At 37.9% G+C, this 14,830-nt stretch overlaps 1 protein-coding gene across 6 annotated transcripts in view; it reads right to left on the reverse strand.

The window, feature by feature from the left end:
* Nucleotides 1-14,830, reverse strand: part of COBL (cordon-bleu WH2 repeat protein) — a 157,697-nt gene that overhangs the window by 40,681 nt on the left and 102,186 nt on the right. For 5 of the 6 annotated variants that reach the window (XM_057371057.1, XM_057371058.1, XM_057371055.1 and 2 more), the window contains 2 exons: nucleotides 11,643-11,781; nucleotides 8,519-8,689 (listed from right to left, as the gene is read on the reverse strand). In XM_057371057.1, coding sequence (XP_057227040.1) covers nucleotides 8,519-8,689; nucleotides 11,643-11,781 — 310 coding nt within the window. The remainder of the gene's footprint in view (nucleotides 1-8,518; nucleotides 8,690-11,642; nucleotides 11,782-14,830) is intronic. The other variant, XM_057371060.1, reaches the window with a different exon arrangement.

The following is a 14,830-nucleotide window of genomic DNA, read 5'->3' on the forward strand; positions in this document are numbered from 1 at the left end:
ACCTCAGCAAAAACCAGCATTTATTACCTGTAAGCTCTTCTGGGTAAACCAAGAATTAATTATGTCACTTTTTGTTTTGTCAACTTCTTATGAATTTTAACAGTGGACTTCTCTAGCCACAGAGCTGCTACAGCAGAAGCTTATGAAGAAGAAGTGTGTAAACAGAGACAGCAATTTTGTTTCCCTGTCCTTGAGGGGGGACCCCATAGTTTTGCAATGACATCAGAAAACAACATGGCTGTAATTTTCGAGGGATGGAATAAGTTCCATTCTGCCTTCTAAAATAACATGTGTTTTTGTATGGAACGWTAAATGATGCCTACTGCATGGACTAAATATATATTGAGAGTCATGGCAGTGACTGGAAGCCAAGCTCAGAAGACAAAACTGCTGTCATACATCCACACACACGGCCCAGCTCTCGAAAAGAATCACTTTTATACAGGGACAGAACAATAAAGAGAGCTTAAACTGGCTGTAAACATAAATGATGAGGGTGTGAGARTCATGACCACAGAGTTTGCTCTAAAACAGCACAATAAAAGGACAGATGATGGGCATTTGATAGATTGGATGGCCATATGTTTAATAAACAAATGCATCTTAAATCTTTGCAATTCATCATACAATTGGAACTGGATGACTTCCTTACCAATTATTGTCCCTTGGCACTTACTGGAGAACTCTAGATGCCACAGACAGCTTTAAATAATTCCAGGTGAAAAACAAGAAGAGAAATATTTCTTTTTTCCATTCATATGTTCAGAATATTTTTCTCCATATTTTACCTGCCCAGAATAAGTTTCAGTGCTGGACCAGTAGCACATTTTCTAAAGACAAAAATGGAATGAAGTCAAAGTTTAATATTATTCTACGGTCTTGTCACTAGAAAAGGAGAAGAAAAAATCCAATCTGTCCAGTGAGAAAGACAACATTCATTTCAATCCTCAAAGATTCCAACAGTAATGGAAAAAAAAAAAAGAAAGCATGTAAAAAAAGATATTTAAGGATGTTTTGAGAATCAGAGCTTTTAGTCCCTGAGTGACTGAATTGCTGGTAATGAAGTAATTTGAATACTAAGAAGATGGATACTAAACTGATCTGGTCATGCTCTTAAAATTCTAAGACTAGAGCTGGCAAAATGCACCCAGCAGAACAGAATCTTTCTACACTGGCACTAAGCCTGACCTACTCCTATGCACTCATGCACGTTTTGAGCATGGATACCAACCATAGGCACTCATTACCACACACTGGACACAGCTGCCACAGACACAGAGACAATATCTATGTAATATAACAGCAAACCCAATATGCCACATACTTTGAGAATGATGAGAGCAATAATTTGAGCTTGCATCTAGAAGGCGCTATCACAGCGGCATCACCTGAAAATACGATTTTATATTCATTTTCTTATTTGTGACGAAACTGACTTTAAGAAAATCCAGAAACAAAATTTAGTTTTTCTTTTATTAGTTGCAAAAAAAAAAAAGAATCTGAAAATTAAAAACTAAAAAAGTTTGTGTAAGTGTGGGATCCATGAGGTTAAAATTCACTTTTAATGTTTTTCTTCCTTGCTCTCTACCGTGAATCTGGGACAACACCGGCTCCCTCTGGTGGCCAACGTATAAAAGGATGTCATTAAAATCTTGTGCACCACGAAGTGTGATGTGTTTCTAATTCATTGGATTTCGTACGGGTTGAGAACAGTCATCAGAATAGGTTTAATCATAAATTACACATCTRTTCTTATTCCCTAAGAACACTGAATGTTGCTGACATTGGAGTCGTAAGTCAGGATTATTTTTTTTAAATTTGTAAGTTATCTATGCATTTATGTGTCATCCAGAAAGGGCTAAATGTTTTTTTTTTCTTTCCTTTTTTTTTTATTGCTTATTTAATTTTCACCCCAGATATCTTAACATGAAGGACAGCATTTGGACAAAGCTGTTTGGTAGCGCAGATAAATCCTGAGTATATTTAATGTGTTTCTTACTAACTCTAGTAATAGCATTTTGATGAAAAATTGTATTATAGTGGTCAATTTGTTATCAACTTCTCCATGTCATTCTCACTATACTTCCAATGTCTCCAAGGTTAAAATAAAAATAGTGAAACCAAGCCAATGTCCTTCATATCACTGCTAACGTAAGACTCCATCAAACAGATCTAAACTGATATTCCTTCCTGTTACTGAAAAYGACAGAAAAACTCACTCTCTTTCAGGAGCCAGATTGAGGAGCCCCTACAAATCCTGATGTGAAGCCTGGAACACACAGGAGTTCCCCAACTGCACCTCAGGCCCGAGCTGGTGCTCACGAACCGAACTCCCAGTGAGTCCATGGMCCTGCAATCACACTTTGCTGAAACYCTTTACCTCCTTGCACACACACYWYCCATGAATCAACAGTTCTGAGAYAGAAGTAGCTSTGCCATTCCACTCAACWGATCTGGATTTAATGAGTGTCACTGAAAGTTTTTTCTGACACTGTGCACAGAACTAGGAGATTTCAAACCATGCGAACGTCATAGCATAATTTCTTATAATTAGGATTATTTCTTGTAAAGATGCAGAAATTTTTCTTTTTTTTCTTCTTGTAAGTCCTATTTAATAGTATATATGTGTCTGCAACTTGTGAAATCATAATAAACAAAGGATATGAGTGAACATGAGCAATGATTTTTTTTTAAAGCCTGAMAGGCAGAGCTGCCTAGCCTAAGCTGGTCTTCAAAATATTTAACCTAGGAATGTCACAAAAAATTTTAATTCCCACAAACATATTTCAGAGGTAAATTTTGCATTTTAATTAAAGAGAAGGAAAATTAAGTGCAAATAATGAACTTTTTGAGTTTTCACCTGCAGCTTTTAAGAGCATGAGGAGGCTACATGAAAGGAGATGACTTTTCATAGGAAATATGCCAGCTGTGTGGAGAGGGCCCATAGCTGTAACCATTCAAAGAAAGGATATTTTTTCATTAAAAATGTGATTTTGYTGAAAACTTCTGCTTCCTTTCAGCRAAAATGATGTCAATGGAAAGAAYTTTTCTGACAATGCACAGTGTTTCTACACTGTAATCGTATAAAACACTTTGTTTCACCACTTCATTATTTTTACACTAGTCAGAACTCCATGAGGCATGTAACTRTAGAGTTACAAATAGGATGCAAATAGAGTAATAAGAATGAGTAAATTAGATTCTTAATCTTCACATTGTGAACACCTACTTGTTTTTTTGTTTTGTTTTTTTTTAAGAGAAGACTTACAATTAAGCCATTGTCTTGTCTTAAGAAGGTATTACAAAGTACCTGGCAGTGCAGASAGTTTAAATCTGCCCCACTTTTATTAGAAGACCCTTAGGGTACTAAGTGTACTTTTTAAAGAATCACTTAAAACTTATTAACTGCATGTCATATTTGTACTAAAAACTGTCAAACCCCATTTTAGTCATGTTTCATATTATCTGTAGGAATGCTTTGCTTTCTTACTCTCTMTTTTGCCTACCTGGAAAGGATTCAAGATGAACATGATTATTTGCTGGAGGGTAAAACAATAATTCTTCATCATTTAAATTAGAGTTATGTATTGCAAGTCACTCATTTAAATAACATGAATGTCATAAAGCACAGTACATGTGAGGTCAGAATAGTTCTGGGTGTGTGCACCATTACGTTACAGCTCATAAAGCCTATGTTTGTAGTTCAGAATTATTAAAAAGACATGTCTTAGGGGTCGTTCTCATGAAGAACTTCCTTCAGCACAAAAAAGTTTTTGCTAAGTACCAAAACTGCAGATGATATTTTAATTAGAACTCCCTGACTATTCCTAGTATGAGTGTAAAAAGGAGACTTGTGGAACGAGATTTATCTTGCGCAAACAGCGTTTGCATCTTTTGTTACAGAAATAGAACACACACCTTGATTTCCACAGGATGTCTCCAGCATCAAGATAAAATTACTCATATTAAGCATCAGGATGAAAGCAGAAGTAAAGAATATGAATCACTGCATTTGGTATTGGTTCTTGATATTCCTTTTAAGCCCCTTATAGATGCAACAGATCTTCCTGTTTCTTTTTTTCTTGATAGCTTGACTGATAGCCAAGATATAGAAAGAATCTTGCACTGCAACTTGACTAGGCCATGCCCAGTTCTAGTTTTGCTCCAAAGCAACAAAATAGATGCAATAAAAGGAAAATAGAACAATAGAGAATAGAAAATGTTATACCTAGATTAACAAAAAGAAAAAAAAAACCAAAAAGCTTTTAGAAACTTTTCATTAAAACTTTACACAATATGGAAATTAAGACAACCTGTCCCAAAAACACACTCTTCTGCAACACCAAATCAAATTGAACCATGGCTGAAAATACAGAGGATCTTTTGGAAAAGAACAACAGATAATCTTTCTGAGGCTGATATATAGGTTTATATAACACTGCATTCAGTTCTGGAGCATACATCTCACAAATGAATATGAAACACAGTCAAAAATAATTGATTGTAATTAAAAGAGAATGTGCGAATTCGAAAAGAAAAGAAACCAAAATCTCAGTCAGAAAAAAAGGTTCTTTTCCAGCAGAGGAGGAAGGAAGGCAACAGAAGAATCAGGGTAGCAGAGGCAACAGGAGGTTCAGAAGGTCATAGGAGAGGCAAGGTCTGTCAGACACGCTTGGAGTATGAAGGGAATGATGCACAACAGTAAACTGTTGGGGGAAAAGAGTAAAAGAATAAATTATAATTATTGTGTAGATCAGTCAGTAGAATGGCYAGCATGCTCAGTAACATCAGAGAGTCAGATGCCCAAAGGAGGTGYAGCTGCACAGGCAGACGTGTCCCAATATGGAATCCCACATATGCTCTAAMTCTCTGGGTTCATGTATACCCTAACTCAATCCTAACAGCACAAGACCTATGGATGAGCAGGACCTACTGATGTCTATGAATTCTGCTTTATGTGGCCTGAATTTTAATTCTCCAAAAGGTGCAAGATAGACAGCATTGGAGTTTTAACTTCAATCTTTATGTTCAGATTGGCTGGATGAGTAAGAATAGCGATGGCAACACAAGCCTCGTAAGCTGCACCTGCAGGTGTTTTTGCTTTAAAGAGCACCTCAGAAAGGAAAGGCTGGCTCATTTGACAGATGCCTTATGAAGCAGTGTGCCACGGCGAGCCACAAAACTCCCAGCACATAAGCCCTCAGTTCTCAATTGAGTTAGAGCCACAAGTAYGAGAAAGAAGTTTCCTCTGTGTTTCTACCCATTTTTGGTTCAAGCTAACAAAACACAACTCATAGAATCTAACCCTAACCGTGAAAAATGAGATATCTATCTAAGGAGACTGGAAAAATAYGACTGAGCTGTTTATTGTCTTTGTCAAATGCCTTGTATTGTCTGTTCATACATGAGTGATATAATGAAAAAAAATTAAAAATAGATATAAGGACATGGCTCTTTTCTGTTCTCCTGGTTACTTAAAATTAACCTGGTTTTATTCTTTTATTCATCAACTGGTAGTATGCATGTCATCTACATAAAATAACTGTACTGGGAAATGCTTGTACCTACGCCTTCACCCCTTGAAAGCCTTCTGATTAAATCATTGATCATTTTGATCTATAAAAACAAGGACAGGTTCAAATCATGATTCCATTTCTTCAAACACAGAGCACTTCCTGAAATTTACAAATCAATCAGTAGTCAAGCCCTTACCCAGTGTGAACCCTGAGTTGACTAGGACTTTATCCAGTGCCAGAGTGACAAATTTAATGTCAGGATCTCACTCTACAGGATGGTGACTTGTATGTTCTTTCTGACAGAGCTTCTAATTTTTTACAGTACATCTTAATGAGAGCTCATAGCAATCCAAACAAAGGGCTAATTGTGGAGTTTCACAGGAATTCTGAATTGACTCTAATGAGCTGGCTGACATTTGAAGGCAGCATGTTTCAGTCACTTTTCTAGGTGCAGCAGTCTTTCACCAGTAGCACACAGCTCACCATCAACTCACACATTGGGAACTTCAAAAGCAATGTGATATAACCAAACACCATGCAACAGAGGCAACAATCTCATCTCTGCATTCCCAAAGTAGAGCCAACCTTAGAATSACAGGCCATGAACAATCTGATTAGTAAGATAAGAGAAAAGATCCCATAAACACGTCATTTTAAACAAGCACACAACATGCAGCTAAGGTTCTGTTGGATCAAAAGCTAGAGGTAAGGTCAGGTAAGTAGAATAAAAAGATTAAAGAGCCAAAACCCTGAGGAACTGTTACATTCTTGCTTGTGGATGAGACTCGTACCATTTGATACAGAAGAGCTCGAGTATCTTACTAAATGTTGTATTCATGAATTACTTACACTCCACATGAGTGTGGAAAACTCAATGAAGAGCAATTGCCATCAGTCTCTGCAAAATGAAAATCTCTCAATGTTTGTTTCCCATGGCACAACGAGACAACTGTGTGTTTGCTGGGAAGGAAGGAAAGGGTGGGTGAAGGACAGTGCTTCACAGACAGTGGCAGATCATAAGGAGTCAGAATTTAAACTCCACATGATCACAGAATTTTCATTTCTAAATGGGAATTTTTTCTTGTGAAAGACTCTGCTGTTGACAGTCACCCACCCAGAAAAGGAAGACCACAATCCTCATCAGAGAAAGCTGTTTTGAGAGTGATTTCAGAACAAATATGAGTTTTATCATCAACTGGCATCAGCAGTTTATCCTCCTCCCCACGTTGTTCTATGAGAAAACACATTTACTGAGGTTAGAGTTAGCAAGATTGAAAATTTTGTTGTCCTTTGAATCTACCACCCAAATCTTATTTGCACTGCTTGAGGCATTCTCAGGCAATAAACGCTTCGTTGCAAAACGYTGTTCTTACACCTCAATCACCAAAGTATCTGAGCACCTCTGAGAATGGCATTAGGCAATTTAATTATGATCTGTCCTGCTGCTGCTGTCTCTCATGGCTTCATCCATACATGCTTCTCTTGTGTAAATCTACACACTTTTCTTTATCCACGGAGGACACAGTATAATTCCAGAGCTAAAACTTGTCCCTCTCCAACACTGATGGTTTAAGTCTAATGTAAGTACCCACTAAGCCCTTGCTCACAGTAAGTTGAGGATAATAAAAACTCATGTTATGCTTCTATGTACAAGCTTAATCAAATCCTTTTGGCTGAGATACTGTGTTTGTTTAAGAGCAAATGATCACACTTATTAAATCAGGGCTGCATTGATTAAAGGGTATTTGATCAGCAAYGTAGATCAGGAGAGCATTGCAAAATAACGTGATAGAAACTCAAATGAAGAAGAAATATTAATGCAAAGAATGCCACAATAGATTTTTAATGAAGAAAACATTGTAGGCAAGTTGATGGTATCTAGAACAAAAGGAAGATTTAAAGTATGATATGATTTCTGTGCATAAGTTGGTAAAGATCACTTAGGGTTAATTCTCAATAWAATTTAGGTTTTCTGTTAGTATGATCTCCTTATTTTCCTTCCCTAACTCAAATAAAACTTATCAATCTGTGTTTCCTCAGCACAGGTTTGAAAAATCTGCTTTAGATTTAGCTGGTAATCAACAGCAAACACRCCCACATTAATGTATTAGAGTAACTGCAAACTGCAGAGTACTTTTGGTACTGGAAACACAAGGTCMTGGAAAGAGTCCTTCTGTCAAATTAGGAGCTAATGGAGATAGTTCTCTATCCCATGGTTTGGAGACACCCTCCTAATCTTCAAAAGAAGTGTGTCCATGTGATGTCATAACGTGCAGAGCTTTGCTGCTTTTACCGGATCTACATGGGTGTGCAGGGCAAGCCCACGGGGAACATAATACAGGATCAAAGACTTGGATGGTGTACAAAGATTTAAAGGCAGTCAATGGATAAGCATGAAAAAGAAGCATGAAAACATGCTTTTCACAAGTACATGGGGATGTGGAAAATATTGTACTTCTTTGTCTGGTAACTGTTATGCCTCAAGGTGAAGAGCACACAAAGGACTACCCAGGGATGCCAAGAAAGATGTACCCATTAAGAGAGGGAGACCTTTAACATTATACAGCTCCTATTAATGGTTTAATTTTCCTAAGGGGGACACTCTAGTTTTCAACCTAGACTGACAGACCCACTGACTCTCAAAGGACCTTGTCTCTGGGGAGATAAAATATTGTTAGTACAGAAAAATAAACATGGCAAATTAATAAAAGACAACAGATCTTTTCTTTCAGTAGAACAAAGCAACAAAGCTTGATGGTTATTTCTAAATGCTTCTGTACAACGACCAGGTATCATGTGCAAAACTCTGTCCAAACAAGTGTCTTGTTTACTTTATATTAATTAGTTACACTGCATTGGACATTTTGAAAGACAACAGGCTGGAAGAAGGGGGAAAAACAGACACGGGTATCTAGAGAGCAGAGAGGAAAGTCTGGAAAAGCTACCCCTGAGAGTAATCATCGAAAGAATGGAAATGCAAATACATATATTTTCAAACGTACGTTTAGGTACCAGCTCTGTTGGTGCTGTAACATCTGCTTCTCTGTAACACACTGCTGGATCCGCAATGCCACTGCCAGGAGGAGGGTAAGGTGGGGGTGGGGGGATCTCTAACTGGGGGACACCACGAGTGGCGCCCCTGGGAGGCTTTTGTGGCACCTGGCGTCCATCACCTACAGGGGATCAATTGACTTGTTACTTCATTGCAAGATAATGATCGCTCTGCTCACTGTTATTTTTTGAAAACACCTTGATTTTCTCTCACCCACATCCAAAGCCTCTCTGGATCTAATWATGCTCTTATTTACATCCAAATAATTAATGGAGAAAGAAAAGGTGGGTCTTAAACCAACAGCAGTGGGACCAGGATTGATTGAGCCCAGCACATATATGTACATTACAGCTAACAGTCAAAATCACTGTTTTTGGCAGACAATAAGGACAAAAAAAACCAGTTGAATAAAATTAAAAAATTGAAAACAGCTGTGTAAGAAAATGTGGAAAAGGTGTTTAATTTTTATCTTCTGAAGTGTCAAACTGCCTTAATTTGTTGACCWCTTGGATACTTTATGAGACTATTTTCCTGACTCTTCTTGTGAGAAAGAGGAAGATGCCCTAGGTCAGTATTTTGAAGTAGGTATCTTACAGATTTTTGTGTTATTTTTTTGAGTTGTTTTTCTTCATTTTTACATTGTAGAGAAGCAGATGATCAAACACTGCTCAAAACAGTGTTTGAAGCTATCAAAAAATGCCCATTACTTTGGCTGGGGGTTTGTTTCAACACTATGTGCAGTAACTAAACAAATACATGAGTCTTTGCACAGTGCTCTGAGAACCACTGGCAATGTTAAAAAGCTGCTGCCAGTTTGTAGTGTACAAAACTCGAGTTACTGATATTTGGAAAGCCCTTGGAGGCTGAAAGTGCACTGAGGAACCACGACTTCTGCTCACTCTGCTGTCACACCCTGCCAGAAGCATGTGCTGTGGTCACTGCTSAAGATGGATGCTGGCAGAGACACATCTTTGGTCTGATCCATTCCTGCACTCTCGTGCTTTGCTGGTGCTGAGAAGGGAAGCAGCACCAAGGGGGAAGAAAAAGGATTTAACCATTATGATTTTCTACTTGGGAGTCACTGACTTCCAGAGGAATATCTTCCAGGGACACAATTTAATGCTGGCAAACGTGCAAGCCCTTTTTTGCTGCTTTGAGGAAATTTGGCACAATACTTTGGTGTCACAATAAATGTTTCAGTATCGAATACTACAGTGAATTTGCCAATTTAAAAACATTTTTGATAGGATCTTTTGCTTTGATTCACGTGGCTAACTTGAGAGCTACATAGATACCTTTAATGCTTTTTCCATCATGTGGCTGACTGTTTCTTGCAGCACGTTTTTCCCCTCACTAGAATCTTGCTTTTTTCACAGCTTTTCTCTCATGCTTTCAGAGCCATCTGTGCTTTCTCATTGTTTTCTTGCAAGAGCCCTGAAGAGAGGCTGTTTTACCAACCCTCCCTGGCTGCAACACTTTTTCTTGTTAATGAACACATTCATTCAAGAAAGTAGCAGAAAACGAAAAGCACTGAAGACAGGGCTACTGTGGGACGAGTTCTTTGTCAGTGTAAAATAATAAGGCTCCATTAAAGCAAACGATACTACAGAATCCGACAAGAGCAGAGTCTGGCCAGCAAGCACACAGTACTGAACAGACTAGAAGGAGCTCTGCTCTGCTATATCTCATCTGTAACAATTGAGCACTGATACAAAAAAAATCTGAACACTTATAAAAAGGTAAAGCAACAAATGTCATCAAAAAGTGACCAGTAGTAGGGCAAAGCGTGAGAAGCAGTACAGCGTGACATCTGTGGTGGTTAAAAGTAAGGCAATTTGCTGAAAACTCCTGTGTTATATGGCACAGCAATAACATTGCCCTYAGAGGGTTTAAATAAGAGATGTCARTGGAGTTGAATATGTCACATGATAATGGACTCCTGCTGCTACATAAATGCTGAGGCATTAAATGTGAAGCATTTACTGAAAATAAATGTTGGAACGAAGCCAAGAGGCTTCTTTCTAAACTGTGAGGCATTTGTAATGTAAGCAATTATGTATGACAGAATGTCATATCTGTATGTCTTAGGCATTTTATGAAACATGAGGTCAAAGGCATGAACTGAAGTGCACCGAGTGCATTATGGCACTTGAAGAATGATTCTCTTAATGTACTGAAAAACGAGCTCCAATATGTGGGGTCATTATCTCATATCTTTACCCATTATAAAATCACTTTGCTTGCTAAAAGCATAATCCTGGTGTCCTCACTTGGGCAAAGCTCTCACCAATCTGAATAAGCTACCAGGCAGRTTACAACAGAGGTCTGGGAGAACGTTCTTTAGTTTTCCTGTATGAGCAAATGTGGTATCACACTCAGCTGAAAGCTACCATTTCTGTTGCTGTCTCTAAGTATGTATGGCATTCCTTTGAGAGCATCAGTTCTTTTCTTCTACTGATTAGCTAAAGACTCAGCAGATATTMATTTACAATAAAAGTGAGGAAGAAATTTTAAAAAACCCACTGTGTATGGGCAGGCGATATCAAATTGTTGGAGGACTATATGAAAATCAAGTATCTTCAGGCTTTAGAAACATGAGGAGACTCTGAACCAATTTGACTGTACTTTGGTTCTAGCAGAACTTCATGGCTTTAGATGCATTCAGTATTGCCTGGCCTATCTCCATTTATTAGCATTTCCATTTACTGTTTCTGTATTTCCATTTAGTAGMAAACCAATCATGGCCTTCAAGGTGCAGAACAGGCCCAGGGCTAGTGCTTTTTGCATATAGTGCTTTTTGTACATAAAGTTTGTGCCAAATATTCAAGTCATTTGAGGAGTGTTATCTACCCTGTGGTACTCTGAATGGTGCCAATTAAAAAAAAAAAAAATAAAAAAGAGGTAATATCCAAACACTTACTTCCAGACTTTCATTCTGCATAGAAGTGTAGGTTCTTTTCCCCCATGTTATATAAGTTTCCAAACTCACAGCATAACAGAATTAAGGCAACTCCAAACAGYGAGCATTGAAAGCACATGAATAGGATTATTCAGGAGAAAAGAGCACCGCTCACCCATTGTGCTCTTCCTCTTCTCCTCCCTGTCTTCTGTCCTGTTTGGCATGGCGGGAGTGGGTGGAGCAGATGCAGCTGGTGGAAGAGGGGCACGCCTCTTCTTTTTCCTTAAATCATTCAGGGATGCTCCTTGTGATATCTAGCAAAGTTGAAAAAAACCCACAATAAAGGATCTATTTTGTTGATGTCATAAATTGTCAATAACAAAAAAAGAAATGTTTGCCACATGACCTAATTTCTCGGTCCAGTATATTTATAATGAACATCCATAGTGACAACAGGAGATTAAAGAAGTACAGTAATATTGCACTCAGACAAGGAAAGAGACAAGAAGACAGTGCAGATGAGTGTCACAGCAGAAATACCAGTCTGGTAGGCACTTAATGGTTTTAAAAAGAGTGAACCAGAGAGCCCAACACCCAGCAAAGCAGAGTATGACACTATGTGTGTTGTTAAGCTTGAGCCATAACATGATCTCCTCTTTCCACTGGTTTCTTCAAACCTTAAATCATGGTTAAATACTCCAATTTATATGTATAGTGAATAAACACTTTCTCATTTCTTTTATTTTCCACTCAAATTCTTCTCTAAGGACTTCTGAGGAAAGAATTGACAGTTTGCCTGCATGATGATATGGGATCATACATACTGTACTCTATTTATGCCTGCTGGACTTCACAGACTTCTGAAGATCTGTAACACCTTGGCTTGCAATAATTGCAACATGTTGGTTGATAGGCCAAGACTTCATTACTGTTTATGCTGCTTTTAAAAATATGAAAAATGTTGCTGCAAGTGACTTGGGTTTCACTGGGTTGCATAATATTCTCTGTAGCTTGTTGGAACTTAGATCTATTTCCTTTTTCCGGAAAAATAATAATAATAAAACCATGMAGGAAAATCTGTGGAATTTTTAGATTCGAAAGGTACTGGCAACATTAGTCAGTACCAGGCTTCGCTGAGGCAGAGTAATGGCAGCTGCCCACATATGACATGTTATAGGCATTCTTTCAAAAAAGTCTTTACTTCTTTAACTTAACTGCTCTGTCTGCTCTGTATCTAATTCACAGAACTGCTGGGTGGTTTTCTACTATTTCAAAGGCCTAATTATTATTACTATTATTATAACTATTATTATTAYTACTACTACTASTAGTAATAATAATAATAATWGCAACAATAGCAAAAATCACAAYTGTAATATTTCCTTTAATACAGRGGATTAATGCACCCTTAAAATACAGCTGTTGTGGGAGATTTCATTGAACAAATAGTAGCTTCAAACTGCTGAAARCTACCATCAGAGTTCAGAGGAAACACACTCATCTAAGGGTTTCCTTTCCTACGTTGAGTAAAAAAATCTGTGAATGAATTTTACAAGGATTAGGACATGAATAGAGTCTCCTTCACTTAGCCTTCCTTTTAAAAAGYACTCAGGAGCATCTTTCATTATAAAAAGGAACCCTTTTGCTCCCACTTTTCAGGATGATGCTTTAACTATCGTGCTACATGACAACGGCATTCTCTCCACCCCTTGGTAAACCTGCATCCTGCATGGGAGAAACTTGGCAGGAACTGCACTGGGTATAAAGCACAGTAACCAGGATGAGCTGCAGCTTCACACCAAACAAGAATGGGAAAGTAAGGTATACTGGTCCCACTTCATACTATCTAGGATTATTTCAGCATTTTGTATTACATTTCCACCAGATACAGTGAATGACTAAAGCCACTGGGGCCAATCTAGACAAAGTCAGGTGCAGCAGATGGGCAATAATGTTAATAGGAACTAGGGATTTTGTAGACTTAAATTTTGGTCACCAAAATTCAAGGAATTAAAAAAATACTGGATTTATACCCAGAAAAGAGCACCACATCAAATGTTCACGAATGGATATAGCAAAATTTTAGAGCTCCAGTGAAAAACTTTAGCCCAGTGTTATAGCCCGGCTCCATATAAATACGGGACACTCATCCTGACAAAGAAAGTGCCTGTAGTGATGAGGAACTGACCACAACCAACTGAAAGTGAAACACAATGCCCAACATGGAGCTGAATATGGAAAACTCTTGCCAGTGAAACAGACTCATCAGGCCTTGGTTTAAAGAGGAGTTACATGGAGGACAGCTACCTAATGCCACATCCTTCTCTATGAAGAAATTGTCAAATACACACTTTGGAAGAAAAAAAAATCCAGTTCGTCGGCACTGCATTTTAAATAACTAAAAAACATCTAAAAAACCATCAAGAAAATTATCAAAATGGGGGTTTTGATTACTACAAAGACTCAAAAATTCAGTAGCTACAGAGAACTCGAATCATCCAGGAGACAGTCAGCATCTGAACTTTCCGAACACTTCACATGTACAAGCTTGACTTTTGCAGTTGTTTAATAGCATTTTGCAGCTTCCACATTCACTCCCCCTTTACAGAAACAAAGGTCATTTTATTTTAGGACAAAAAARGGTTGGACTGGTGATTTAAAAGATAAAGCTAGGACGGGAAATGTGTCTTCCCTCTTGAAATGATAGAGATCACTAACCACCCTTCCCCAAGTACCAGACRAGTGAAGGATGATAGCTTGCTATAGTCAGATTCCTCAAAGACACGTAACTGCTTTTCTATGAAGAAAGGATCCTTGTCAGAAGTCAGCTTATCTTTTTCAGCTCTATGTATTTTTATTTAGTTGAATCTTCTGAGGGACATTAGACAGATGTATGGATGAACATGCTGCTCCAGTTAGAGAAGAGGCTAGGAAACAGCTAGTCCACGACTGCAATAATCCAAGTTTGGTGAAATACACACACAAAATGCTTTTATTACGCTGTCAGCTAAGTGCAGTATTCTTCACAAACACCATAAAGAAGATGAAAAGCTTGTTTAAAGCCAGTCACGCTACAATGTATATAAGAAGAGTCTAGTCCAAGCACAGGTCATAAAAATTGTTAAAAGTGGCTTTTCTTTAATCCCAATTTCAGTAAACCTATGAGGCTAAACATAAATGAAAAAAGCACAAAGAACATTCTGTTYCTTTCTTCCAATTGTATATACAAAACCAATAGAACTTGAAAATAATTTGTTATGGCTGGCTGCTTCTTTTCTAAAGAAATCAAGCCTTAACAACATTATTTGGAGTAATTTCCCATTGAAACTTTCTTACAGGAGCCCCTCTCTGCGTCTAACAGTT

This window comes from Malurus melanocephalus, unplaced genomic scaffold (genome assembly GCF_030028575.1).
Source record: "Malurus melanocephalus ecotype Western Australia unplaced genomic scaffold, MMel_1.1 scaffold_139, whole genome shotgun sequence".
NCBI lineage: Eukaryota > Metazoa > Chordata > Aves > Passeriformes > Maluridae > Malurus > Malurus melanocephalus.